At 45.5% G+C, this 27,525-nt stretch overlaps 1 protein-coding gene across 2 annotated transcripts in view; it reads left to right on the forward strand.

Annotated features, from left to right (window-relative positions):
* The window catches only part of LOC126516509 (endoplasmic reticulum transmembrane helix translocase), a 278,190-nt gene that overhangs the window by 208,128 nt on the left and 42,537 nt on the right, over positions 1 to 27,525 (forward strand). For both annotated transcript variants that reach the window (XM_050166639.3, XM_055063942.2), the window contains exons 18-20: positions 9,202 to 9,298; positions 11,505 to 11,713; positions 22,593 to 22,710. In XM_050166639.3, the coding sequence (XP_050022596.2) occupies positions 9,202 to 9,298; positions 11,505 to 11,713; positions 22,593 to 22,710 (424 nt within the window). The remainder of the gene's footprint in view (positions 1 to 9,201; positions 9,299 to 11,504; positions 11,714 to 22,592; positions 22,711 to 27,525) is intronic.

The raw sequence follows: 27,525 nt of genomic DNA on the forward strand, positions 1-27,525 counted from the left end.
AAAAATCGGCCCTGGGTGGTCGCATATGGCGAAAAAATCGACCCTGAAAGGGTTAATCCTTCCACTGTGGCGACCCTCAGAACAGTTTAGAGGCGTTTAATTAATGTAATTTTGGCTTTCTTCTTTTTCCCCACAGTTGTGCTGTTTTACATTTTGGTACAAGGTGCACTTTCAGTCTTTTTGTTATCTGCAGTGGCTGTAGCATTTTATGGCATGGTTGCAATAATGCAGTGGCATGGGCAGGGTATTCATGAAATGTAATGAAATAATTGAGTAGTCCTTAAAATAGTAATAAAGTTGACTACTTATTAATTGCTTTTTAACCAAAATTTAGTATACTACTAAATACAGTGCAGTCCACTTATAACGATATCGAGAAAGACGAAAAATTTGATCGTTATAACCGATGATCGCTATATCTGGACTGCAGTTACCAAAAAAAAAAAAAATTTTTAAACGCGTTTGCGCTCTTTACCTTTGCAGCTCTGAACTCGAATTCGCTACTTGCTCTAAAGAATAGATGATGTATACAGTAGGCCGTGAAAAACAAACTTTATTTCTAGCGCCAATGACCGTGTCAAGGATTAGGCACGCCGAAATAGTCCGAAATCTGCACTTGCTTTTGCGGCAGCTTCAGCTTCACAACCGCGGTGTGCATGGAGTCCAGCTGCTGCGCGAACACTGGCGGCAATCCTTTACCTTGCATAAAATCAATTAAGGAGTCGATCGACGACAGTGCACTTTGCGTGGACATCGTGGTCGGGGTCAAGGAGCCACTGTCGATCTCGTTGTCACTGTCGCTGATGCCGTCGCCACCGTCGCACAACTTTGCGTCTGTCGAGACAGCACATCTTCGGCGATCGCCTCGTCGATGACCTCATCGCAGAACGAGGCAGCACTGTCTGCAGTCAAAAACTCCTCCTTCGACACACCACCTGTGTCACCAGTAGGAACGAGCTCCCAGAGCTCGGTTATGTCAGCGACTTCCACCGGGTCGGTCTCAGCGGGTTGGGGAAGTTCGTCCTTACGCACATAGCCCGCCTTCTTGAAGCAATTGGTGATGAACCACTGGTAAAGCGCCTCTTCAACATCGGCGTACAAAGGGTCTCTAACCCCTTTTCCGCTGATCGGAATGGCCGCTGATAGCTCCTGCCTTCACAATCGCGGTGCTCCCGGTTTTCAAGATGGTTGATATCGTTAACTGGACGAGCTCATACTTCTTCACGAGGGCGCTCACCTTGAAGCCGCATCGAGAGTCCTGCAAAATATCCATCTTCGTGTCAAGCGACACAGCTTTGCGCTTTGTCGGCGCCATCTTCGAACTGGGTTAAACCGTTGGTTGCACGCTGCTTCGGTGGCGTCAGCCTGCTATCGCGAGAGAGACGCGGGACGGGCGCCACCGCGCCGCTTTGCTTGTCGCTTCTTTTTTTCTTTCTCTCTCTTTCGGAGCGACTGTGGCCGACGCGCATGAAGCAGCTAGCGCCATCTTGTGGCGCGCTGCGCCAACGTTGGCTGCGCCTACTCGTGCACGGGCGGGGCGAGACGCGCTGCGCGATAATGGCGGCAGATACGAACTTACGGAGGTAAACATCGCCTCGTCTCGACATCGTTCGTTTCAGGGAACTAAGCAACGCAAACGTTACGATTATTTGGCACGGAAAACGCCGTCCAGACTGCAAAATTTTGATCGTTATATCCGATATGCGGTGAATAACCTATCGTTATAAATGGTTTTTTTCCCCATAGACCTAATGCATAAAATGACACTCTCATGTCGACCCATCGTTATAACCGATATATCGTTATATGTGGTATCGTTATAAGTGGACTGCACTGTACTGAAAAAAGTTACTTGCCAATAATATTTATTCATCCATGTCAAATTTTCTTCTGCTTTCATTACCTGCCTTTCTGTACAGTTGCCGAATCATTTTTCATACCTGCTTGATTAGCCCCTAGAACTAATATATGATGGTAACTCAAATTTTGGACACAGCTCGGTGTACAGCTAAATTTTTCGGAATCATCTGCGTAGACACTCGGTACCAAACTGCAGCTTTGGCAGCCAACCAAGTGGTGTTGGTCGAGCCTAATCGGCAAGCCTGGTAGGCCGCAAGCTGTCACAGGACCCTCAATATGTTTGCACACATGTTGGCCGCCAGCTCACAAGCTGGACCAACTGCTGCGTGTGCGTAAAGCGTCATTTGCAGCCAGCAACTGCTGCAAACGGTTCGTGTGTACACCTGTTTCACGTGGTGTGATTTGTTTGCGATGTCACATTTCTGGTGGGCGCGCCCCCAACACTTTTGTACGTACGTTCACAGTGCTCAACTTCACTGTCGTATTGTGTGGCACCAACCAATAAAAATGTTGATGGCCACATACGTCATGCTGGCCTGCCAACTTAATTTTTAGTTTTGATGGACTAATTATTTGCAGCATTAAAATAGGGATGTGCAGATACCAAATAGTAGATTTTGAATCTAATCAAGACAAAAAATGCCGACTATCAGAAAATTTATCACAAAGTTTAATGCTTGCAAATCTTGGGCAAGAAAACATGGCACTGCACATGCTCGTGAGTCCCTAGCATTACATAACAAGAATGTAGCAAGCTATCAGTAACTCAGGTACATGGAAATTAAAATATACATACAGTACAGTTTACATTTATTAAATGGAACTCCATATTAGTATTCCAGCACTGATTAATTTCAGTTCTAGTATATGAAGGTCGGGAAAATGTTTTTTGTCAATAGAATTTCGACAAGAATGAGGTGTTACTTTCCCTCCGAAGCTAAAGAACTAGTGACGTTATGTTGTACTGAATACCAAATGAGGTTCTCAGTTAATAGTGGACCTGTTTTTATGGCAATCTTTTATTGCATAGAAAATTTTGCTTTTCAAGTTTTCTCCACAATACAGAAGTCCTTTTCCATCTTTATGGCAGGTGGATTATTGTAGGGTCAGTTCGTGCGACAGACGAAAGCGTGGACTGCACACTACGTGACTCAGTCGGCACCCCGTGTGTAGCCACCATTAGCCCTTTGCGGAATGACCACAGTCTGTGCCAACAGTAAAGTGCAGGTGCCTTTTCGTTGTAGGGTTAAGCATTATTTGCCATCTGTCAGGTTCTGTAATCGGAAAGGCCACATCTAATTCGTGCGAGGCACCCTCCCCCACCTCGTCCATCTACTGTCTGCACAAATGTGTGCAACCGAGCGGTCACTGTACTAGTCACATGACACTTCCGTGCCCATTGTGTAACTCGACAGCTAGTCTTGTGACCGGTTGCTCTAAGTTATAAAAAGAGACCGTTGTGTGTGTGTGAATGGCATCAGGAATGGGAGGTCGTCGTATGGTGTGGCACGAAGATGGTGGCTGTGAACCACTTTATTGACACCCCGTACACTCAATTTAGTTTTCAAGGCGGTTTGTAGGCTTTTGGGGTGTCGTGCAGCTGTTGAAAATAGTGCAGTCCACTTATAAGGATATATCGGTTATAACAATGAACAAACTTACTCAAGAAAGTAGATCCCAGCGCCGCCAATGACAGAAGTGGTCACTACGGTCCATGATAAATCCACGGTAACTTTTGACGAGTTTAGCATGTCAATCAGTCGAAGAAAGGCGCCATGCACAAATCAATGTATCAATGTAGGCATTAGGGCTATGAGAAAAAGAATGTTATTCACTGCATACCGGATATAATGATCAAAATTATGCCTTTCGGGCGGTATTTTTTATGCGGACTAATCGTGAAATTTGCATTGCTAAGTTCCCCTTTACTGAGACAGGCGAAAAGTGGCTACGCAAGTTTGTATCTGCCGCCATTACCGCACAGCATGTCCCGCCCACGAGCCGATTGCAAAAGCCACGAAGAGCATCGCAAGTTGGCGCAGCGTGGCCCAAGATGGCACCAGCTGCTTTGTGCCCGCTCGCCATGCAATAGGCTACATAAACATGCAGGGCAGCAGAAGAAAGGAAAAGTGGGCAGAGATTGAGGGAACAAATAGGGGTATATATGGTTACAGAAACACACTTAGAGACTCGGAAGAGCTGGCAGTAAATGAGAATTATGTTTGGCAAGGGTGCAACAGAACTAAATCGGAAACAAAGGGAGGGGGAGTCTGAATGCTTATCCATCGGGAAGCCAAATGGAAAATAGGTAATTGAATATGTCAACATCATCTTTGGTTATCCTGTATAATGAGTGAAAAGAAAACTTGGCTGGTGCGTGATGTATTTGTGGACTGGAAGTAATTTCAGGGAGAAGAATCAAGAGTTAGTGGAATCCCTAAATGCTGATATTAAGGGTTTCAGGAATGATGCCGAAATTATCCTATTAGGTGACACGAATGCCCACATAGAAGATATAGATGGCTATACTGACAACAACGGGAAGTCAGTGCTAGATCTTTGTGAATAACATAATCTTGTTATCGTGAATACAGGGCCTAAGTGTGACGGGCAGACCTCATGGGAAGTGGGAAACCTGCAATCGACCATTGATTACTGTCTGATGACAGAAGGAATTCATGATAAGCTGAGAGAAATGGTCATTGACGATGAAGGGTATAGCAGCATAGGGAGTGACCATACACGCATCATTTTGAAAATGGGATATGTAGTTGGGAAAGAGAGCAAGGAGTGGAAAATGGCCAGTCCAAATTTGAATTCTGAACAAATAACAAATATAGTCACAAGAGTCAAGAAAGAACTTGGCAAATGGCCAAGCAAAGAGTGGGAATATAGTGAGCTTCTTAGTGTAATAACGACAGAAATGTGGAGAGAGAAGCAACATTCTCGTTGGAAAGGAAAAAAGAAACTGAAAAGCTGGTGGAACAGGGAGATACGAGAAGTGATCGCCGAACGACAGAAAGCATCCTGAGAGCACAGGCAGTCAAAATATGTGCAGTTGCCGCAAGATGAAGTAGGCAGTAAATGGGAAATATACCGTGAGAAAAAAATCTATGGGTCAAATACTTGTTCAAGCAAAGATAAAAGGTGTAGCCGTTGTAGCAAAGGAGCATGCACTTGAGCAGGTGGTGGTGGTAAATCTTCCTTGTGTGATGATGACACCTATGTCCATTGGCTGCAAGATTGACGGGGTGTTCAGAGGAAGAAATACCATCCTGATAGCTTTCAGGTGTGGGATGTCACCATGCGCCGGGCAATTATCAACAACGAAGAGTACATTCCTGGCTGTGGCCGCGAACTTGCAGTCAAGCTGCCAAATGTAATCTTCAAATATTGCGTCTGTGACCCAGGCTTTGTTGTTGTGCTGGTAGGTAAGCTCATCTCTTGGCAGCAGCCGTGCATTTTTAAAGCAGTGAGGCTTCCCACTCTTTCCAACTACGAGTAGCGGCAGCTTGTGGTCACCGCACTTGTTCGCGCCGAACAGAACGGTAATTCTTTCCTTGCCCTGCTTTCGACCCTTGACCGCGGTGTCCTTCGCTGCAAACGTTTTTGTGGGCAGCATCTTGTAAAAAAGGCCTGCCTCGTCAAGGTTGTACACACCATCTTCACCGTACTTGCTAAGCAACGGAGCCAATGTGTGTTTCTTTCAGTCGTCGACGATGCTCTCGTATGCGCTGCCGCTCTCGCCACAGACGGCTACGAAGGTCAAATTATTGCGCTCTTTAAAACAGCTGAACCATCCATTGCTACACTTGAACTTTTTTTGCCCAAGTTGTAGAGCCAAGTCGTTGGCCTTCTCCTGCAGTATCGCCCCGTTAACAGGAAGGTGGGCTGCGTTTGCTTTCTGCAGCCAGTGAAGTAAAGCTAATTCCACATCTTGGTACATGGGAGCCCGTACTCGCGACCGCTTCGAAGAATAGGTCTTGCTGTAGGCCTCCAGTACCTTCGACTTGTTCAATATTGTGGACAACGTCAAAAGGGGCTACTGTGCCTTTCAGTCAACTCGGTCTTGGAACACGTGTTCTTGACCGCTTCTTGGATCAAGCCGAACTTCTGCTGCAGCGTTAAAGTCTTATACTTTGGCATCTTCGCTCACTGGCACTTCGGCACGTTCAGAAAAAAAAGAACACCACCACGTTAGCTGCAACACCCCTAACCGCCACACACAAAGAAATGGCGCATACTGGCATTGCGTGCACCCACGTCAGCGCAGGTGGAGAGAGAGAATGAGCAAACGGCAGCCAGTGGCAGTGGCATGGAACACGCGCTGACGCTGCGACTGCTGCTACTGCAAGCAGTGTGCGGAGTGGGGGACGAGAGCACCTGACAAAAACCGGTATGCCCTCTGCGTTGCAGTGAAGCACATCTCCTCTGCAGGTGCGCGTTTCAGCTGTGCGCGGTGCATACCGTGGACTGATTTTTGTGCTAGCAGTACTACGGGTCGGGCGCTTCGTCTATAAATAATCGCGATTGCTATGTGGCGTCACCTCGCGGCTCCGAATGACTATCGTTTCGTCGGGTTTGCGGTGAAATGGGGATAGGGAATTGCCGCATAGCACCCCAAATCTTGGATTAACTGGGTTGGCCTAGGCCACTGGTTCGTATTATCTGGTCATATTTACATTGGAAAATACAGGACTGCAGAAAACCTTCGTATTATCCGGGATTTCGAATTAACGAGATTTTACTGTATGCTGTTACTGTAGAAGCGCCAGTGGCATCAGAACACATGGCATGGGGAGTAGACACAAGCTGTTCTGTAATGATTGTGCACAAGTCGGTCTCAGAAGGGGAGGTGACGGTGCCCGAAGCACAGCAAGGGCATTGTGCGAGGAGTTCCTCATGTATGATGGTACGGATCAAAGTATGCAGGTCCGTAGCCCAAGGGAGACGACCGTCATACATATGTGTGTGAAAGTGAAGGGATTGCAGTCCCTCAAGGCACTGGCACATGGTGATAACATCTTGTGCGGTGATAGGGTTCTGTGTAGCCAGGGGGTTGAAGACAACAGTGTTGATTCCCTTGATGATGTGACGTATGCGGTCAACTTTGAACACCGTGGAGTTTACATGCCTGCACATGCCGAGGACATCTTCACTGCAAGACGTGTACGACTTCCTGCAAAATTGAACACGCTGGTCGAGCTTCTTTTTTGCGATTTCAGTGTGAATAGTAGGAACACCAAAAATAACACAAAGCTTCTTTGTGAAAGTGGTCCAGTCAGGGAAGTCATGGTTCAAGAACCAAGTTTTAGCAACATCGGGGAGGTAGGGAGGGAAGTTGCGGAATTTATAAGAATTGTCCTGCCTATTGTAGTTGCTGACTTGATGGTCGTGATGGACCTATGGTCGTTCTCGAGCCAGTCTTCGACGTCTTCACCTCGTAAACCAGTGAATACTTGGGGGTCATGCTGACGGCTGTTGATTGTATAGACACAGGAAGACTGGGCAGAGACGATGGCGTCAGTTGTACAGCGTGGGTCTTGACTGGACATTGCAGCAAACAGGGGGTGATAGTTGCAGCGGTAGTTGCAATGCAGCGCCAGTAGTTGCAACTGCAGCCATTGCGACAATGCCGGCCAGTGGTCCCACATAGGGGGCTGTGAAACTGAGTATGTCTAAGAACATTGGGTTAGATGACGGCTGTTGAATCGGTGTTAAGTTCACCCCCACGTATCCAACATGATCTGCATCCCTTTTATTCGTCCGCTGTTCACTCGTGCTTTCGCACATTCTAAATTATGTGCTTCTTTTGTTGCCATTCCCTCTATCCACCTCATGTTATTGTTTCCATCGGTCCTGTTGACCTGAACAAACCTTGTATCAACACAGGGGGCCTCAGGCAACACGGTGCTGTTCTGCCAACTGCGGCGTTAGTGCGCTGTGTATGCAAATACCCACATAGGTCAGGGAGCGCATGCATTAGGGCAGACGTACTCACAGAGACAAAGTATGCAACCATGCCAGCTTGAGCAGCCTATCCTCTTTTTGTGCAGTAACCCACTAAGAGATGCACTAGCTTGCGCGGCATCGAGCACGAGGGGCTCCACGTCGCACGGGACGTGCGGCACTGCGCAGGTCTCTACATTGAATATCCCAAATATTCGAAAAAGTGAATAATAGATGTTTCATTTGCAAATCGAATTATTTTAACTTTTACTATTATATACTATTTGGCAATATTTGAATATTCAGACACCCATAATTTAAAACTTCGCAAAAAGTTTCTTGTACGTTTCACTTTGTGCTTACTTAGTGGACTGAATAACCCTATGCGAGCAATAATTCAATCTTCGTGGTTGCCAATGTGATGTCCGCATCTGTGGATATCACAGCTTGAATGCATGCAGTGCAGAATTGCTCGATGTGAAGGAGGCATTACTGAATGTAACGGCATAAGCATGTAAGCTGGCATAAAATTTCATTGAATGAGAAGAACATGGAGAGCTCTGTTTTTGTTAGTTGCAACCATATGAAGAAACAGGCAATGAAGCTTTTTCATACGCTTTCATTTCCCTTACTATTTCTTTATTTCATTTAAGCATTTCCCCTTTGTTTTCTCTGGCTTCATTGTATGGTCGTGCCTAACAAAGCTCCACAGTTACATTGCACAGTACACAGCCCAAATTGGCAGCTTTGTGGAGCCTATGTTGCATGTGCAGAAGCTCCACTTGACGATGCACATCGAGCTGCACAATGGGAGAATGCAGAACACGGCTTTGGCATTGAATGTCACAAAATTTTATCTAGAGATTTCTTGCAATAAAGTGAAACACTGAGCAAAAGTCTGTGAACAACTTTTGCGCTGTTCTGGCATTAAAGAGTAAAATGATGTCATTGTTGAAATTCATTTTATTGAACTGCCTGATTTTTCTGACATTTTTGCAGTCCCTCTGGGTCTGCAAAATCAGTTAGCAACTTTACTGGGTAGCTAGCAAACACAAAAGATACCTCTGTGCTGTCTTCAGCTTCAGCAGCTCTTGGTTCACTTTTTAAGTGACGTGTTCATAAAAAATTTATCAGTGTTACCAAATTTCTCTCTTGGCAGCTGTAGGCTGACTAGTTTGCATAGTGGTTTGTCATATTACATGCTGCATATTGGCACTGTAGTCTCTGGTGCTTAGGGGAGCTCACAATCTGAGCTGCTGATTTTACTTTAACTAGAGACTGAAAAGTGTTGTCCTGGTTCCCTTTAACACGTGGGCTTCAGGAAGGAGCGTGGCAAGTGCAGTGGTAATAGGCCTTGCTTGCTACCACTCTGTTGTTTGCTTGGCATTTCAGGAGCAAGTGATAACAGCCCTCAAGAGCCTTGGTTTCGTTACCCTCATGTGTGGCGATGGGACCAATGATGTGGGTGCCTTGAAGCACGCCCACGTAGGTGAGTCCCTGCTAGCTTGTATGAAGAGCTATCACAAGTTTATTCATCTAGAAACATTGCCATTTGTGTAAGTTGCCAAGCCTGATGTTGTATACCATGAGTTCTGGGAGCCAGGCTGGACTTTGGTTGTTCTAAATGGTTGATGCAAGCTGAGTTCAGAAACCCACAGTCAGCTGTGCACAAGGAAATAATTAGGCATCTCTATTTAGCTTACTTTGGGGAATATTCCATTGTGAGAAGCTGTTTTATATGGCCATGCCTCATTCGTTTACTTTTTGGCAGTTTTTGTTTTCACCGTATTATTAATGCTACTGTCAAACCCCGCTATAGTGAACACAGATATTGCAAATTATCGAATTTAGTGTATTATATAACCTTTTTTTTAACCAAGAGTACCTTTGGGTTTCTTGTACGAAATGCATTACATTTGTTGTTTGATGCAATATGTGCAGGTGCAGCACTTGCTATATATATATAATATTTTTTTGACAATATATTTTTCATTTGTTATGTGTATTTATTCAATGGCATCAAACTATACCAAAACTTGCAGACAAATTTCCATGACAATGGAGGGAAAGCAGTAGGGGCGGACCATCTGCATGTGTCTTCCGGCAGCGCTTTTGGCTTCTTGGAGTACATACTGAATCAGGCGTAGCATTCATGTGTGATTGTTCTGTATTTACCCTAAAGGAGAAAATTAAGGTAGTAGAGTACCCGCCGTGGTTGCTCAGTGGCTATGGTGTTAGGCTGCTGAGCACGAAGTCGCGGGATTGAATCCCGGCCACGGCGGCCGCATTTCGATGGGGGCGAAATGCGAAAACACCCGTGTACTTAGATTTAGGTGCACGTTAAAGAACCCCATGTGGTCAGAATTTCCGGAATCCTCCACTACGGGGTGCCTCATAATCAGAAAGTGGTTTTGGCACGTAAAACCCCATAATTTAATTTTTAAGGTAGTAGAGTAAAGGTAGTACAAGCCTACACTCCAACATCCAGTCACGATGATGAGGAAGTAGATCAGTTTTATGAAGATGTTGAATTAGCGATGAGAAAAGTGCAAACTCAGTATACTGTAGTAATGGCGATGTCAATGCAAAAGTGGGGAAAAAGCAGGCTGGTGAACAAGCAATTGGCAACTGCGGCATCGATTCTAGGAACGCTAGAGGAGTGATGCTGGTAGAATTCGCAGAAAGGAATAAGCTTCAAATAATGAACACCTTTTTTCAGGAAGCGTAGCAACAGAAAGTGGACCTGGAAAGGCTCTAATCGTGAAACAAGTAATGAAATTGACTTCATACTTTCTGCTGATCCCAGCATAGTGCAGGATCATAGGTTAGTGAGGGCTAGGATTCACCTCAATTGGAAGACAGAAAGAGCAAAATTGGTCAAGAAGAAACGGGTCAACCTAGAAACAGTAAGGGTAAAAGCAGACAAATTCAGACTGGTACTTGCAAACAAATATGCAGCCTTAGAACAGAGAGATGATGATGTCATAGAGCTAATGAATGAAACCGTAGCTAGGCTGGCTTCAGAGGCAGCAATTAAAATGGGAGGCAAGGCACCAGGGCAACCAATAGGCAAGCTCTCCGAAGTTACAAAGGACCTAATAAAGAAACGACAAAGAATGAAAGTGTCCAACTCAAGAGATACAATAGAATTCACAGAACTGTCAAAACTGATCAACAAGGCAAAAATAAGTGATATTTGAAACTATAACATGTGAAAGACTGAAGAAGCCGTAAGAAATGGTCGCAACCTGAAATCAGTGAGATGTACAAACCAAGATGTATGCACTGAAAGATAAGCAGGGTAATATCATCAGCAATCTCAAAGATACAGTAAAAGAAGCACAAGAATTCTATACTGACCTGTACAATACCCAGAGGAGTCGGGATATCTCCATTAGAAACAGTAGGCATAGAGAAGAAAAGTCTAGCATTTGAGGAACACAGCTATGGTGCCAGCTCACACTAATGGTAAAACAAAGCATGCACTGCATTTTATTCTAACAGTGACGGGGTGTGCCACCATTTGACCGCATTCTGTTTGGTATGGGAAACACATGCTATGATTTATTCTGGCCAAAACAATTAATTGTACCCAAATGTGACCCTTGGCATGAATCAGCTGTGATTTAGATGGAAGGCTATGCAACATTCACGCATTATTGACTGGAGGTTCAGTGAGCTGTTGTGATGTGCAGGAGTGGCCCTCCTGGCCAATGCGCCGGTGCCTCAGGGCAAGCGTAAGAAAGAAGAGGCTGCCCAGGACCCGGCAGATGGCGTACCGGATGCAGTGAGCTCCCGCTTGGAGGCCATGGCTGCCCGCGGCCGCCCAGGGAAACGGCCCGATGGCAAGCCCAGTGCAGGGCCCCGGCCTGGATCTCGAGCTGACAAGATGGCAGATGCCCAGGTGTGTTGGCCTTGGTGTCTGGTTCACATGATAGAATGGTGACACTTGTGGCAAAAATTGCCACAAGTGCCGCCTGTTTTTTTGTGCTAGGATTCAGAGAAGTTGTTTGTGCACATCTGTCCATCTTTTGAAATCAGGGAGATAGGTGGTAACCTGCATTCTTGCTTCCGTCATGATGGTGGTGTTTATGTGGCCTATTCGACTACCATTAAGTGCATTAGACAGGAACAAAGAAGGGAAAGAACACGCACTTTTCCTGTCTGTGTTGCCTTCCTTTGGTCCCATCTATTGCGCTTCACCATAGTCAAATATGCATCACCAACTGGCTCAAAATTCTACTCTTCTAAAATGTATGTAGCTTGTCTCCTTTTTGTAAGTTTCCAGTTGGAATCACACTGATCATAGAACCAGGTTTTTTCTGCCGTTCACACTTTGTTTGCAACTCTTCTGTGCTCTATATTTGCCGTGTGACCACGCTCCTCTTTTAAATAGGGTGCTTCGATTTTCCACTTCTTACCCGTGGGCGGCCAGAACCAGCCAGAGCACCTTCGTTTTTCTCGGGTTGCTCCACCCACCACGCCATGCACTTCCATCGGGTGTTCGTTTTACTTTGGCTGGACGGTTCTGGCTGCCCGCGGGCTGCCAGAATCAGCCGGGACAATGTTGGTCAGGCTGCTCTCTGGAAGTTCTCTGACTAGCAGGCAACAAAATGAAATATTGAGCGCTCACCGCCATCTTCGTGGGGACTTGACGGATTGCACTGCGAGCTACCTTGCTCAGCCAACTGGCTACGGTCATCTTCGGATTTCCTTACTTCTAGCGTTATCTTCTTAGGTTCCAACGCACCGTTCCACATTGTGAGGCGGCGCAGTACGAATGACGATGAACCATATGAAGCTTTTTTTTTTGTGTGTGTATGTGTGTGAGTTAAGGAAGTCTAGCTCATTTTGAATCAAGTCCAACAATTCATGACAGCACAAAACTCGAAGTTCTTTCTGATCTTCCGTCAACACTTTCGGCACAAGCTTCGTGCAGACCTTGTGTCTTTGAAGATCCTGGGTCACTACCCCATGTACTGCAAATGTGGACATATGTAGGGTGTCAGCAATTTGCTGGATGCTCAATCGACGGTCAGAATGCAAAACTTCGCGCACACGATCCACGTTTTCATCTCTTCTGGTTGTTGTTGGGCGTCCAGAACAGAGTTCGTCGGTGACCTCCTCCCGGCCTTCCTTGAACACCTTGTGCCACCACATCGACTGTGACCTTGAAATGCAGTCGTCCTTGAAGGCCTCTTGAAGCATCTGGAATGTTTTGGTTGCATTCTCTCCAAGCTTCACACAAAACCTGATAGCGTATCGCTGTTCAAGGGAACGCTCCGTTGCGTCATGTTATCCGCTCGCACTGCCCGGAGTAAACTGGCAACCGGCTGTGTTTGCAGGACCACATTTCCCAACCGCTTCTACCGCGCTGCCATGGATAGTCACGTCATAATAAAATCATGTGCATTACTTTCATAATGGACCCCTGTGTGTTCTGATAGCTGCTCAAATAGAATAAATTTGTATGTTTTGTTCTTTTAGGTGTGGCTGGTTTCCTTTTAGACTGAAGTTTTCATCTTGCGAATTACGTCTGAAAGACAACTCAAATTTTTCACATCAGAAGAAGAGGTTATATAAGACTTTTTTGATGTCAGTGACGATGACTCTGCTTTAGAGCTTGACAGAGAAGATTAGCGATTAGAAGAAGTTGATCACAATGATGGTGCAGAAATTGACATAAAACACCCACAGAAGTTAGAATAAGTAAAAAAAATGAAAAAGTGAAGGTGTGCCAGTCAGAAAGCTTGCAATTTCTGCTCCCCAAAGCTATGTGTGCAGTCAAAGGGCCATTGACTGAAAGAAGAGGTACAACACTGAGCAATTCGCAGCTGATTCCATCGTGCAGCATGGAGCAATAAAGCATTCCACAGTGAAGACAACCGGATGTTCTTCATCATCATCATCAGCCTGGTTACGCCCACTGCGGGGAAAAGGCCTCTCCCATACTTCTCCAACTAACGCGGTCTTGTGCTTATTGTGGCCATGTTGTCCCTGCAAACTTCTTAATCTCATCCGCCCACCTAACTTTCTGCTGTCCCCTGCTACGCTTCCCTTCCCTTGGAATCCAGTTCGTAACCCTTAATGACCATCGGTTATCTTCCCTCCTCATTACATGTCCTGCCCATGCCCATTTCTTTTTCTTGATTTCAACTAAGATGTTATTTACTCGCATTTGTTCCCTCACCCAATCTGCTCTTTTTTTATCCCTTAACGTTACACCCATCATTCTTCTTTCCATAGCTCGTTTCGTCGTCAATTTAAGTAGAACCCTTTTCGTAAGCCTCCAGGTTTCTGCCCCGTACGTGAGTACTGGTAAGACACAGCTGTTATACACTTCTCTCTTGAGGGATAATGGCAACCTGCTGGTCATGATCTGAGAATGCCTGCCAAACGCACCCCAGCCCATTCTTATTCTTCTGATTATTTCAGTCTCACGATCCGGATCCGCGGTCACTACCTGCCCTAAGTAGATGTATTCCCTTACCACTTCCAGTGCCTCGCTACCTATCGTAAACTGCTGTTCTCTTCTGAGACTGTTAAACATTAGTTTTCTGCAGATTAATTTTTAGACCCACTCTTCTGCTTTGCCTCTCCAGGTGAGTGACCGTGCATTGCAATTGGTCCCTTGAGTTACTAAGCAAGGCAATATCATCAGCGAATCGCAAGTTACTAAGGTATTCTCCATTAACTCTTATCCCCAATTCTTCCCAATCCAGGTCTCTGAATACCTCCTGTAAACACACTGTGAATAGCATTGGAGAGATTGCATCTCCCTGCCTGACGCCTTTCTTTATTGGGATTTTGTTGCTTTCTTTATGGAGGACTACAGTGGCTGTGGAGCCGCTATAGATATCGTTCAGTATTTTTACATACGGCTCGTCTACACCCTGGTTCCATAATGCCTCCATGACTTGAGGTTTCGCCTGAATCAAACACTTTCTCGTAATCAATGAAAGCTATATATAAGGGTTGGTTATTTCCGCAGATTTCTATATCGCCTGATTGATAGTGTGAATATGGTCTATTTTGAGTAGCCTTTACGGAATCCTGCCTGATCCTTTGGTTGACAGAAGTCTAAGGTGTTCCTGATTCTATTTGCAATTACCTTAGTAAATACTTTGTAGGCAATGGACAGTAAACTGATTGGTCTATAATTTTGCAAGTTCTTATAACATGTTCTTATAACACTATGAATATGTCGGACAGCTTCTAGTGGAAATCACTGAAACACGGGAACGTTTTCATAACGTTGGCAGAAGAAACAAAGGACTTTCCAGGTGTCAACCTTCTGTGGAGATGTCACGTCCTTCCAACACATAAAAGACAACCTACAAAGTGGACTGAAGGTAAAAATTACTGGCTTTCCTGTAATCGAGAGTAGATGTAAGCATGAAATGGCAGACGGCAAAGAAGATTGGTTGGAGATGCTACTAGCTACAATCTTAAAAGGGGTGTCGTGCATCTTTGCAATGGTACACCCCACCACACCACACCTTACTGTGCACTGGTCCATATGGACACTGCCCAGCTAGAAGAAGAAAACCGGCTAAAGGAGGCACGACAGGCAGCGAAAGATGCCAGGGAGACCAAGCAAACTGCCCAGCTAGAAGAAGGAAAGCACCTAAAGGAGGTGCAACTAAACATCTCAGAAAATCTCGATTCTTGCTCCGTGATCTCGGCGCAAGAAGTCTCATGTTGGGCCGCCATTGAGCAAAGTGCTAGCTTCACGGAGCGTTCGCTTGCCAAGGCACGCTGCATGACTTAATGCTCTCTCCTATCTTTTTCCTTCCTCCACTAAGGCAAAGCAGCACATCAGACGCTTCCGCCACCATGCCGAATCTTGGCAAGCGTCGCACATCGAAGGCAAAGCAATACTTACAGATGCGTCCGGCTCGACGGCGCGCTGCATCTTGCTGAGCGTTGCACATTGAAGGCAAAGCAGTACTTCCAGATACATCCGGCACCACACAACATCTCGGTGAGTGTCGCACATCGAAGGCAAAACAGTGCTTCGAGACGTGTCCGGCACCACAGCATGCTGCATCTCGGGGCGCGTTGCACATCGAAGGCAAAGCAGTGCTTCCAGACGCATCTGGCACCACGCCACGCCGCATCTCAGCGAGCGTCGCACATCGAAGGCAAAGCAGTACTTCCAGATGCGTCCGGCACCACACCACATCTCGGTGAGCGTCGCACATTGAAGGCAAAGCAGTGCTTCGAGACGCGTCCGGCACCACGCCGCATCTCAGCGAGCGTCGCACATCGAAGGCAAAGCAGTACTTCCAGATGCGTCCGGCACCACACCACATCTCGGTGAGCGTCGCACATTGAAGGCAAAGCAGTGCTTCGAGACGCGTCCGGCACCACGCCGCATCTCAGCGAGCGTCGCACATCGAAGGCAAAGCAGTACTTCCAGATGCGTCCGGCACCACACCACATCTCGGTGAGCGTCGCAAATTGAAGTCAAAGCATTGCTTCCAGATGCATTCGATACCACACATCTCTGTGAGCGTCGCACATTGAAGGCAAAGCAGTGCTTTCAGACGCGTCTGGCACCACGCCACTCAGCAGCTCTGCGAATGCCGTAGATCCGCTGCAAATTCCATTTCCCAGAATTGAAGTGGGTTGTGTCCGGTATCTGCCTTTTGAACGTTGCTGTTGCAAATAACAAATAAAACTTCATCGTACTAGAAGTTACAGCTTGAGTGATACTGTGAACAAACATTAGGGAGAACTGAGAAGGAATGTTTTTTGTAACTTGTTAGGGAGTAACTAGCGTATGTAATGCGACCATGAACAAAGGGGGAGGGAGGGGATCCCGTTTTGTTCTCACAACTTGCCCGGATAATGGCTCTCGCTTTTGGCTCAAGGTCACTTGAAGATCGTTGACAATGTGAGCTAAAAGCATTTCATGCTTAAAAAATAAACTATTACCTTCGAGGGTTCTTTCAATTGCTGGACATTGGAGTAAACAATGCCTCCATTATGTACACCAAACATCTAGCTGCTGAGCCCACTAATCCTGCTCTGATGTCGCTGCAGTTATGCCAAGCAGTCACACGGTTTCTTATTGGAAATGAGAAACCTTGCGAATAAGAAATAAGCCGAGAGCAGACCACAAGTCTTCGACATATGTAGATGCACATAAGAACATATGCAAGGCAAGAAGCTACCGCACACCAAATTACAAAAGCTCCCGCTCGAAGGAGGTGTGCAAATTGTGCCATGTCAAAGCTTGAAATCCGCAGATTTACTTGCCACAACATTTGCGATGTTCAGTTGTGCTTCCTTACTTCAAGATATTGTTTCATGGAAATTCACGGTGGAAGTGGCCAAGAAGCCCACGTAAATGTTCAGTACCCTTAAGGTACATAGGGACACATATGTCCCAGAGAGTCACGTATAAGCTACAAGAAATAATTTTTTGAAAAGTGTTCCATAATTGTTTGGAAGGCCCAAATGAAGAAAAAAATTACAATACAGTGAAGCCTCATTAAACTGTAGTCGGCCGGAGCTCGGAAAAAGTATGTACTAAACGGTAGCACTGCTTAACCGAAATAGCATGAGATCACCCACTTACCTGTCAAAAACGTAACTTGGAGACAGTGCGATAAAAGGGGGAAAAAACATGCAGTATTTATTTATGTCGTGCGACAACCGTGTTATTTTAGCTTTATGCCGCGGCAGCCTAGCAGCGACGACAGTGGCCTCAAACTTGCTGAAGCTGTGAGTCAGCTTTTCAGCCAGCCCCCTCTTCTCGGCAAACACTCGCATGGCAGATTCCTCATTGGTGTTGCATATTCTCTGTGCACAGGCGCGGTAGCGTTGCAGAAGTCGCAGGGTACCTTTTCATTGCGGGGTGCTGTTCTCGTCGTGACGATTGCATTCATGAGGCTAACATAACATGCAGCTTCTGCCACTATCGGGCCTGAATCACCCGTGTTGTCGCTTTACATGTCGTCCTTATCACTGTCGCTAGGCGACACTTCGGCAACAACAGAGGCAACGATGGCGAAAAGTCTGACCTCGTAGCCGACATCTCTTCGTGGTCGCAGCAGCGCTGCCGAGCAACTTCTTCGCGTTCCAAATGCCATACACCATAGTCAACAGTAGACCCATGGCGCATGCCAGTGCCGACTTCTTCGTGTCACGTTCGATAGCACGAACGATGTCCAATTTTTCTTCTATGCTGAGCACCCGGCGTCTTTTTTATCCGAGCTTGGGTATGACATGAGTCCCTGCTTGCACGACGCCACAATGCTCTCTGGCACGGCGCCGAAATGATGTTGATGTGGCTTCACACGCAAACGCACAGAGTTCTTGGAGGCCGTTGTTCCGATCTCTGAGGCTTGTTGCTCTGCCGGGCCGCCCGATGGAGACAACGCACCGCCATGTTTGCGTGCCGAAAAGTGGAAAAACTATGTGTGAACTGACACGTACGCAAAAAGCTGGTACGGTTTATGCGGATACAAAACACATTATGTTCAACTGCCGCCGAGTCGGGGATTTGACTTTACTACTTTTAAAACGAAACTACTGTTTAAGCGGGTACGGTTTAACGAGGTTTTACTGTATATCGATAATTCCTTGGCTCATTCGCTTATGTACCTAAGGGGGTTAAATCACACTTTTCTTTCACACACAAGAAATCTTAACTGAGACAAGGTGCAAAAATATTGTTATCGAGTTGCAAAATGTTGCACTTTAAAATAGCGTGATATAGTGAACACAGCTTTATGCACGCTGCCCCTTTTATTCCACATCTATACCACCTCTCACGCGGAATTAAAGGGACTGACAACTGCCCAGAATGTGTAGTGAGACATTGATGGAAATGAAATGACCGTGACTTATATAGTAATGGAATCCAGCATGCTGTTCGCAATTTAAGTAGGTATTGCAATTTTAAATTGGCAAAGAATGTCCTAAAAACCAGTAAGTGGCGAGGCCTGGCGGTGAAGTCTTAGTACTTCGTATGTATTCTATGGGGTTACTGTACGTAAGTTGGCTGTTGTTAAGTATAACATAATCATTGCTTAAAATTGCAGTTGCTATATTATTAGACACTTGAGCTTTATTTTATGCTTCGGAAATGAAAAGCACATGCATGGCTACAGCAACTGGCTGAAGTGCACATCGTGTGTAATATGTTGTTTCATTTTCAAATCAATTGGTGTGTTTTTATGGTTAAATACCAAAGCAGTTGGACAGGAAACCATGAACAGGGTGTCTACCGACTGGGAAAACCGGGAATTCTCAGGGATTTTGAGTAGTCTGGAAAAACTCGGGGAAAACTCGGGGAATTTGTGCCTCTATCAGGGAATTAGCTGTAATTTTATTGAAAGGGTCGAAAGTCGCGGTAATGCTGGCTCGAGTACAGACAGGAATCGTAATGAATCGTCTTTGAAGCCCTGTCGTCGGCTGGAGGAGTTGCCAGTGTACAGTCAACGACCGACTTCCCGGATTCCCGATAATTTGGACGGCTTCACGGCACCGCCACCACATACCCCATAGAATAGAGTCAATGCATCAGAACGTCTGAAATTTTCGGACGCAAGAACTCTTCGCCGTCTGATTTTCCGGACGTTTCGCCATGACCGCAGATCGGAAACAGCATTAATCAAAGCCACCGCCAATGCCATTTGGTTACCTCGCTGCCTCGAACCGGCGCTCTCGCACGCAGATCCGCTGGCAGCCGTAGCCACTACAGCGGCAACGTTAGGCCTAACTGCTTCGACGTTCGCTATGAAGCTTTTTGCCATTGGGTGTTGTGTTTTTTATTGAAAGAACTCGCTGCTGTCAGCAAAGGCACGGACTCTTTGTGGTCCTCGTGATTGGCTTAGAAGCTTGGAAAGCACAGTGCGTTGCATAATGCCAGTTCCCGAAAGTCAGCTTCGCCTCGATACAGAAATCTTAATGAAGCATACGTAAAAGTATTGCAGTGAAGCAGAACAAGCGTGGGAAGGGCCTATTGCCACGGGACACAGTATGTATTCCTTAATTATAAACATGTGGACCCGGTATTTCCTGTCACAGTACGAGCACCGATATGCCTAATACGTGTACCTACAGGCCTTCAGAGCATTTTCGAATGTGCCTGTGGTGGTTTGAGCCCCTAAGGGCAGTAAATGACATGCATTTATTTTTTCCCACTGGCCGATTTTTTGGACTTTTTCGCGGCTCCTAGGGAGTTATAAAAATCGTACGTGGACTGTGCAACTGACCAAGAAGATGCTTCAAATTGTCCGTGGGGCGAACGAGTGGCGGAAAGAGGACAAGAACCGAAAGGACGTACGCATTTGGGAATGAACGGAAAAGGAAGCGTGCTGCCGCCGTTTTGAAAGAGTTTGAGCTCAAAAAACAGAGTGTTGGCTGATGCCAAGATCCAGGTGCCCCTCATCCAAACCAAAATAAACTCTTTAAAGCAGTGAAACACAGCACCAAGGCGTCGTACCTGGGCTGCGAGTTTGTCAGGACAGTTGAGGTTGACTTACGAGCTGTTGAGAGAGAATCTCAATTGTGATAAAGTTCGGGCTTCATACCACTGAGCTTGTTATCAGTTGATAGAAATAGTTCAAATTCAAAAATATTTGCTTCTGTAGCATCTCCTTTTTATTTGTATTTGAGAATGTCCAACTCCATTTGCAATTTTTTTCGAGGACATTTTATCTGCTGTGCATGTTTTAACCCCTCCCTTCTATTCTCTTTTTGAATAACATAAACACTACTCCTTAGTATTCAAACTGGATTTAATCGTTTTTAAATTTTTTTTTTCATATGCTTATTAGAGAGTGACAGCATAGGGTGATATGGTTTCAGGCCGTCTTGACATAAAACGTAGTTCTGCATCACTCGGGGAATTTGGAAATGTCAACTTGGTAGACACCCTGCATGAAAACACAGAGCTATTATCGCAAAAATGCTTTAACTCTTCGAAACACATGTATCGCAGTAACATCGACTTGATAAACAAAATAATACTTTCTCACACTAACGGCCGCACTTGTCTGCATCCCACTAATGCCGGCATATAATTGCTATTGCGCTCACCTATCACCGTTTTCAGCACGCTTCCAGTGAACATCTTCACTGCAGATAGAAAAATTTGGATAAAAAACTTTCCACGGCATTTTCCACATTAACACTTCGTGATTAGACACTATGACTGGTAAGCTTTCCGTTGTATTAAAATAAATATGTACCATGAAAATTAGTTGTTAGTCCCTTAAGGCAAACTGAATTTACTTGATCTTTGCCCGATAGTACGCCAAGAAGTCAAAGGCTTATTTGGGCGTTTTTTATTTCAGGCACTTTGGATTAAGGCTGAACTTTTTTTTTACTTGGTTGTTCTTAAGTGCTACACAATTTACAAAATAGCGTGTTCACCAATTTTTTGCCTTTGTTTGAGACTGGAAGGCAAATCAGAAAAAGAGGGCATGAAAAATAAGGTTTGTACCTATTCTTTTTTTCTTTAAATAAAATTTTCAACTTCTGTGAATTAGTTGAGGACCATCTCTTGATGAACTTCCTGCAAAAATGTGTTGCTGTACTCTAATAATAATACAGTAGAACCTCATTCATACATTTTGGGAAAAAAATGCCAGAAGAAACACACTAACCGGGAAAATGTAGGATCCGAAGTAACTAAAAAATTTGACAAACTTAGCTGTAGTCGACTACATAATTAATGCAAAGCGTTGCATGGATCGGTGCAGCACGAGGCATGAGACGCCGGCATGTGTCGAGCTGGTGGTGCTCCCACAGCCTGAGACGCGTTTTGTTGTTTTCCTATTGCGTAGTGTTCCGAGACAGCGACGGGAACTCGAAACGAAATCCAGCTGGTGGGCGACTGGATGCTGGATACTGTCAGAGTGAAATGTGGTGTCACATCGTGCTGCCTGCGGTAGAGAACGGCGGCATGTTTGGGTTATCGCCCACTAAAAGTCAGCAGTATACTTCCGACGGCACTGGGCCCCACGTGCTATAAACCACATAGGTGAAGATGCTTATCGCAATAGGGTTAGCGGCGATAGCTGCGAATGCGGTGTGCGACCACACTGGAGGAGATTTGCTAGTACCGAAATAAGAAACTGAGTGTGCACTGGCGTTTTCACTTGATACAGGTTGGCAAGTATTGCGAGGAAGCTGATGCAGTGGGTTGGTTAATTAATATTGACTAATTATTGTATGGAGCAGGATAAGAAATATAGTGTGACTTACTCTATACAATATTCAGCAACATGCATTTGGTTGCGTCACCTTAGAATGCATTGGCATATTTTTAAACTCTGGCTAAATTTAGCTGGGACACCCTGTATATGTGTGTGCTGTATGGCTTGTGTATGAGTTTGAGTATTTTGTAGTATATGTTGTTGCAATAACCAGAGCTAGTCTTGCATAGGGAGAACAGAGCATTTCGGTTGTAAGGCTGTAACACATTGTTGTCGTGATAGTAATTTAAATTTGAATGTCTTGCTATCGTAATTAAATGTGGCACACTGTCAACTCTCATTACAGTTCTAATTTTTATCTGTGAAAAAGTTTTTTGCTCGCTTAGTTTCTCCCTAAAGCCTTAATTTTTTTTCAAGAAGGTGCATCATTTGGGAGTCACACATTTGAAGTAAAAAAGCTTCGGTTACTTGATGCTCCAGATTTTTTTTTTATGCTTTTTGAAACTGTGCTGCTTGTGAGAGACAACATCATTGTGTATTTTGGGCTGTGCCACTTTAGCTTGTGCTTTAGCTTGATAATAGCAACACACACATCTCCCATTGCAGAGGCAGCTGCAGAAGCTGCTCAAGGACCTGGAGGAACAGGACCAGGCACAGGTGGTCAAGCTCGGTGATGCTAGTATTGCAGCACCTTTCACCTCCAAGCTGTCCTCCATCCAGTGCAGTGAGTCACCGAGCTTATTGGCCAGAAGAGTTGTCACACATTCATTGCATTGTAGAGCATTAAGTGCTAACTTTCTTAATGGAGTTTGAAAGGGATTTCACATAGCTTCACATTGAGGAGTATCAACACGAAGTTGAAGGGGGAGCTGAAATTGCTTCGTTATTAAGATCTTGATGAGGGCTAGTTGGTTCATATTTAGAACTGAGGTTGAACAGTGCGAATAAGTCAAGGACATGAGGAAACAAATATCACCAACAAGGGCTGACTGCCAACTGGAAATTTATTTGAAATTCTCCAGCTATTTTATACCTTTTCCAGCATAAGCATGCGTACAGCAGTCGCAAATACATCTGCAAAATCAGATACATTATAATCTTTCATTCAAAAAAGCTACCGTATTCACTCGCATAATGATCGCACTTCTTTGTCAAAAAATTTACGCAAATTCAGGGGTGCGATCATTACGTGGGTTAGATTTCCCGTGAAAAGAATTTTTTTTTTTTCATCCCACATTTGCTGTGGGATGACAACAGGTCAACAAACAGGCGGCTTTCGCTGTAACAGTGCGGGACACCAAAACAAAAATGGCGGCCGGCGGAGCAAGCCGAACATGATTCTTTTTCTTCTCGCAAGTACATTACATGCATTGAAACAGTTTCTTCCATATCAGTAATGAATAATATTGTTAATATTGGCAAGTTTGCGGCAATAACATAGCCATGTCCACTTTGAGGGGGCAGAAACGGAGATGGGCGCCCTTAGCTGCCAGTGACAAACACATGGCGGGTATGCTGCGGAAACTGTGGCATTTGTTTTCACTACTATCCTAATAAGGTACGTTTCCACTAAGGGTGGGCTAATATCTTAGCTGTGTTACAAGTGTAGACCTATGAATAAGGTACACTTCTGACGTATGAGTGTAAACGTGACTACTATTGTTGCTGCTCATGATTTATTGCATGCCCACGAGTGCAGAAGAGAAGAATCGAAAGGCGCCTTTTTGTTGTTGTTATTGACCACAACCATTATGAAGCCTACAAATAATAAAGGCAAGGCAAGTTTCGTTGTAGCTTTTTTTTCATGGAAATGCGGAAAGTGATGAAAGGAATGAAATGGGGCATCTGCTTAAGAATGCTTGGTGCACGTAGACTGCCTCGTATGTCTTGAAGAGTCGTTCGCATAGCATTTGACAGATGTCAAGCGCGATCATCATTAGCTAGACTTGGCACACAACATATCGCTGCGGCAAGTTCGGGGTGCGATCATTACACGGGAAAGAAAAAACAAACAAATTTTGACGACAAAATTTAGGGGTGCACTCATTGCTCGAGTGCGATCATTATGCAAGTAAATACGGTATTTATTTTACCGACAAGGCAAGAGAGGGAGCGCTTACACATTTACCTCCTTCCTTGCTAATGTAATAAGCCTCTATTATTTCCCTTTCCCTCTCACCTTTTCCTTTCCCAATAAAAATTTTTTTTTTTTCGAATGTGGGAGTGCAGGAACACTTGTTACAATGTCCTGCAAGATGACTCCCATAGCCATTCTTTAGGTTACTGCTGTGCTGATGAGCTCTGTCATTGAAACACTGTCCCGTTTGCCCTATGTAAGTTTTTTTTAATCTATCAGATGCCAATGAGCCTTTCATGCCTTTACCAAGTTGATGCGTGTTGGTGCCTCATGCCACAACGATTCGAGCCAATTGGGCATGTCAGAACTTCACACCAAAATGCCTCGCTCGAAGAAGCTGCTGATGCAAGCTGAATTTGAGGAGTGGCTACTGTAAGCTTGCCGAAGTCGCCAAATAACAACAGGTGTCTCGGGCCTCTTGTGCCCCACCAACTGGACGCGTGTTGGCATCTCATGCCACAATGATTCAAGCCAGGTGGGCATGTCAGAACCCTACGACAAAATGCCTCGTTTGAAGAAGCTGCTGACACAGGCCGAATTCTAGTCGCAAAAACATAAGCTTGAAAACGCTCTATAAATGACTGCACGCGTTTTGGGCTAGCTCGTGCCGCACCAGTGCGACATGCATCAGCATCTCATTCCGCAACAACTCTCTCTTGGTGGACATGTCAGGACTTCCTGCCATAATGGCCCGCTCGAAGCTGCTTACACAGACCCAAATTCAAGGAGCTCAACCTTAAACTTTTCTAAGCTGCCGAAACGACAATGTGCGTCTCAGGCCACATGTGTCCCATCAACTCTGCTCGCATGGGCATCTCGTGCCGCAACAATTAGCGCCATACTTTGCATTATGTAGATGTCAACTACAGTTGAGCCTGTAAAATTTGTTAGCGGCTCTACCGTACGTTTTCCCTGTTACTACATTCTATCTCGCATTCTTTTCCAAAACTTATCAACGAGGATCGATTGTGCAGTGCAGTCCAGTTTTAATGACATCAACAAAAACAAAAAATCCATTCGTTATAACCGATCATCACTATGTCTGGACTGCTGTAAGAAAAAGTTGCCGAACATACCTTTGTAGCTCCGAAACCAAATTTGCCACTTGCACTAAAAATAAACGTTGGAGAAAGTATGCTGTGAAAAATAAAATGTTTATTTATACATCTAAACAGCACGACAAGTTTTAGGTATGCTGAAATACCGTATTTACTCTAATCTAACACGCGCTTTTCTCCCGAGATTACGGTTCCAGAAATTGCGTGCTCGTTAAAATCAAGTACGACCCTAAATCTGTGTTACCATATCGCCATCGGCATTTCAACATGGCCACTTGGTACGTGCCTCGAGCTTAGCTTCCTCCATGTGGTGTAGTACGTGTGCTTTGGTTAGTCCACCGTCTGTCATCCCGTTTTCCGCGTTTGCTCTATCAGCATGGAAGTGCCAACTCCAAAGACACGCCGAGTGTTGATCACGATGCAGCAATTAAAAGTAGAGTGATCACGTGTGCAAAGACAGGCGGGAATCAGGCCTCATCACTGGCGTTTTCCCCAAACTTGCATGCGGGTCTGGCTCAAACAGGAGAGGTGTTCTACTCCGGTGGCTCCCGCGTAGGCATGACTGCAAGGCCTCTATCTTGAAAGCGATCTGCATTAGATACAGTACGTGCATCTAGGCGCACCATGCTGTGTTCTCGTCGCTTAGTTCCCATTGAAGCGAGAGGCCGCACAAAGGTAAATTCGCTTGCTCCTGCTACCGCACTTTCTCACTCCAGCTTTCTGATAAAAAGTTTCCGCAGTCATTGAGTGAAACATGTTTGTGTTTGCTTGTGCGCGCGTAACACCATGCTTGTTAATTTAGTTAGTAAAAGTTTATATGGCCAATAAAACTGCTATCCTTAATTTTCGTATAGCTGTCTACTAATTTTCTATCGTAATCGTTGCCTCGCCTTTGGGCAAAACTGCAGCTTTTTTATTTATCACAACTTTAGTACATTGGCAGTAAATCTGCTTTTTCCAAATGAGAGAATGTTATATTACTGTATGAAATAATGAGGTGCGTGGCACTCTAAAGGACTTTTCTTTTTTTTTAGATCACCGCATATGAGTGCGCATTGCAATTGAGGGCTTTTTTTTCCCAATTTTGGGTCACGGAAAACGGGTGCATGTTGCAATCTAGGGCGCGTTAGAATCGAGTAAATACGGTAGTCGGAAATCTTCACTTGCAAGAGTATTGCGGAAGTTTCAGGCTCACGTCTAGCAGTGTGCATCACATCCAGCTGCTGCACGAACACTGATGGGAATAATTTAACGTGCATGAAATCAATGAGCGACTCAGTCGATGACAGTTCACTTTGCGTGAACATTGGGGTCGGTGTCAAAAACCTGCCATTGTCAATCTCGTTGTCGATCTCGTTGTCGCTGTCGCTGCTCTCGTCGCCTCCGTTGCACAACGCTAGCATCTGTCACAACAACAATCGCGTTGTCGGAGGTCTCTTCACAGAACAAGGCAGCACTATCTGCACCCAGAAACGCCTCAATCGAAACACCACCTGTTTTAGTGTCATTACCGACTTCCACTGTGTTGGTTTCACTGTCATGGGAGGGTTTTACCCTGGCACACAGAGCCCACCTTTTCCATTGATAGGCATGGCCCTTGGTTGCAGCTGTCTTGATCACAGCACTCCTGTGCGTGCTCATACTATGAGTCTTGCAAAATTTCCAGCTTTGTCTCAAGCGACAGGACATTGTGCTTTGTCGGCGCCATCTTCTATCCCCTGCTTCACTGGCTTCGGGGTTGCTTCCACAGCGCATTGGCACGCTTGCTGAGGGAGAGAGACAGACAGACAAAGAACTTTACTAATGATCCTGAGGAACCGCGTTAGGGTACCTCCCTTTTCAGGGAGTCCCCGTAGTCATCGCAGGTTGCACCCACGTCGGGGTCGGAAGATCATGGTCCTCCGCCCTGTCGCAGGCCCTCTGGACAGCCCGTAGTTGCTCTGAGAGGTCGCCGCTCTTAAGGGCTGCCTCCCAGTCGGTTATAGTGGTTAGCGATGAGCCGCGTAATGCAGGGCATTGCCAGAGCATATGAGATAAGGAGCAGTACGCCTCCCCACAATCTGGACAGTGGGGTTCTACATTAGGCGCCAAGTGACTGAATCGGCCCCTGGAGGGGAATGACCCCGTTTGGAGCATGCGAAAGGCCGAGGATTGTGGTCTAGTAAGTTTAGGATGTGGTAGCGGAAAGGCCTGCCGAGCAAGTTGATAATGTGCCAAGATATCATGGAAGGTGAGAAGCGAATCCCTGTACAGTCCTAAGTCGCCGTCCATGAGTCCACCTGAACTGCTGCGGTGTGTAGGACCTCGCGCACAGTCATGGGCCAACTCATTGGCATTAACAACC

This window comes from Dermacentor andersoni, chromosome 1 (genome assembly GCF_023375885.2).
Source record: "Dermacentor andersoni chromosome 1, qqDerAnde1_hic_scaffold, whole genome shotgun sequence".
NCBI classification, from domain to species: Eukaryota; Metazoa; Arthropoda; class Arachnida; order Ixodida; family Ixodidae; genus Dermacentor; species Dermacentor andersoni.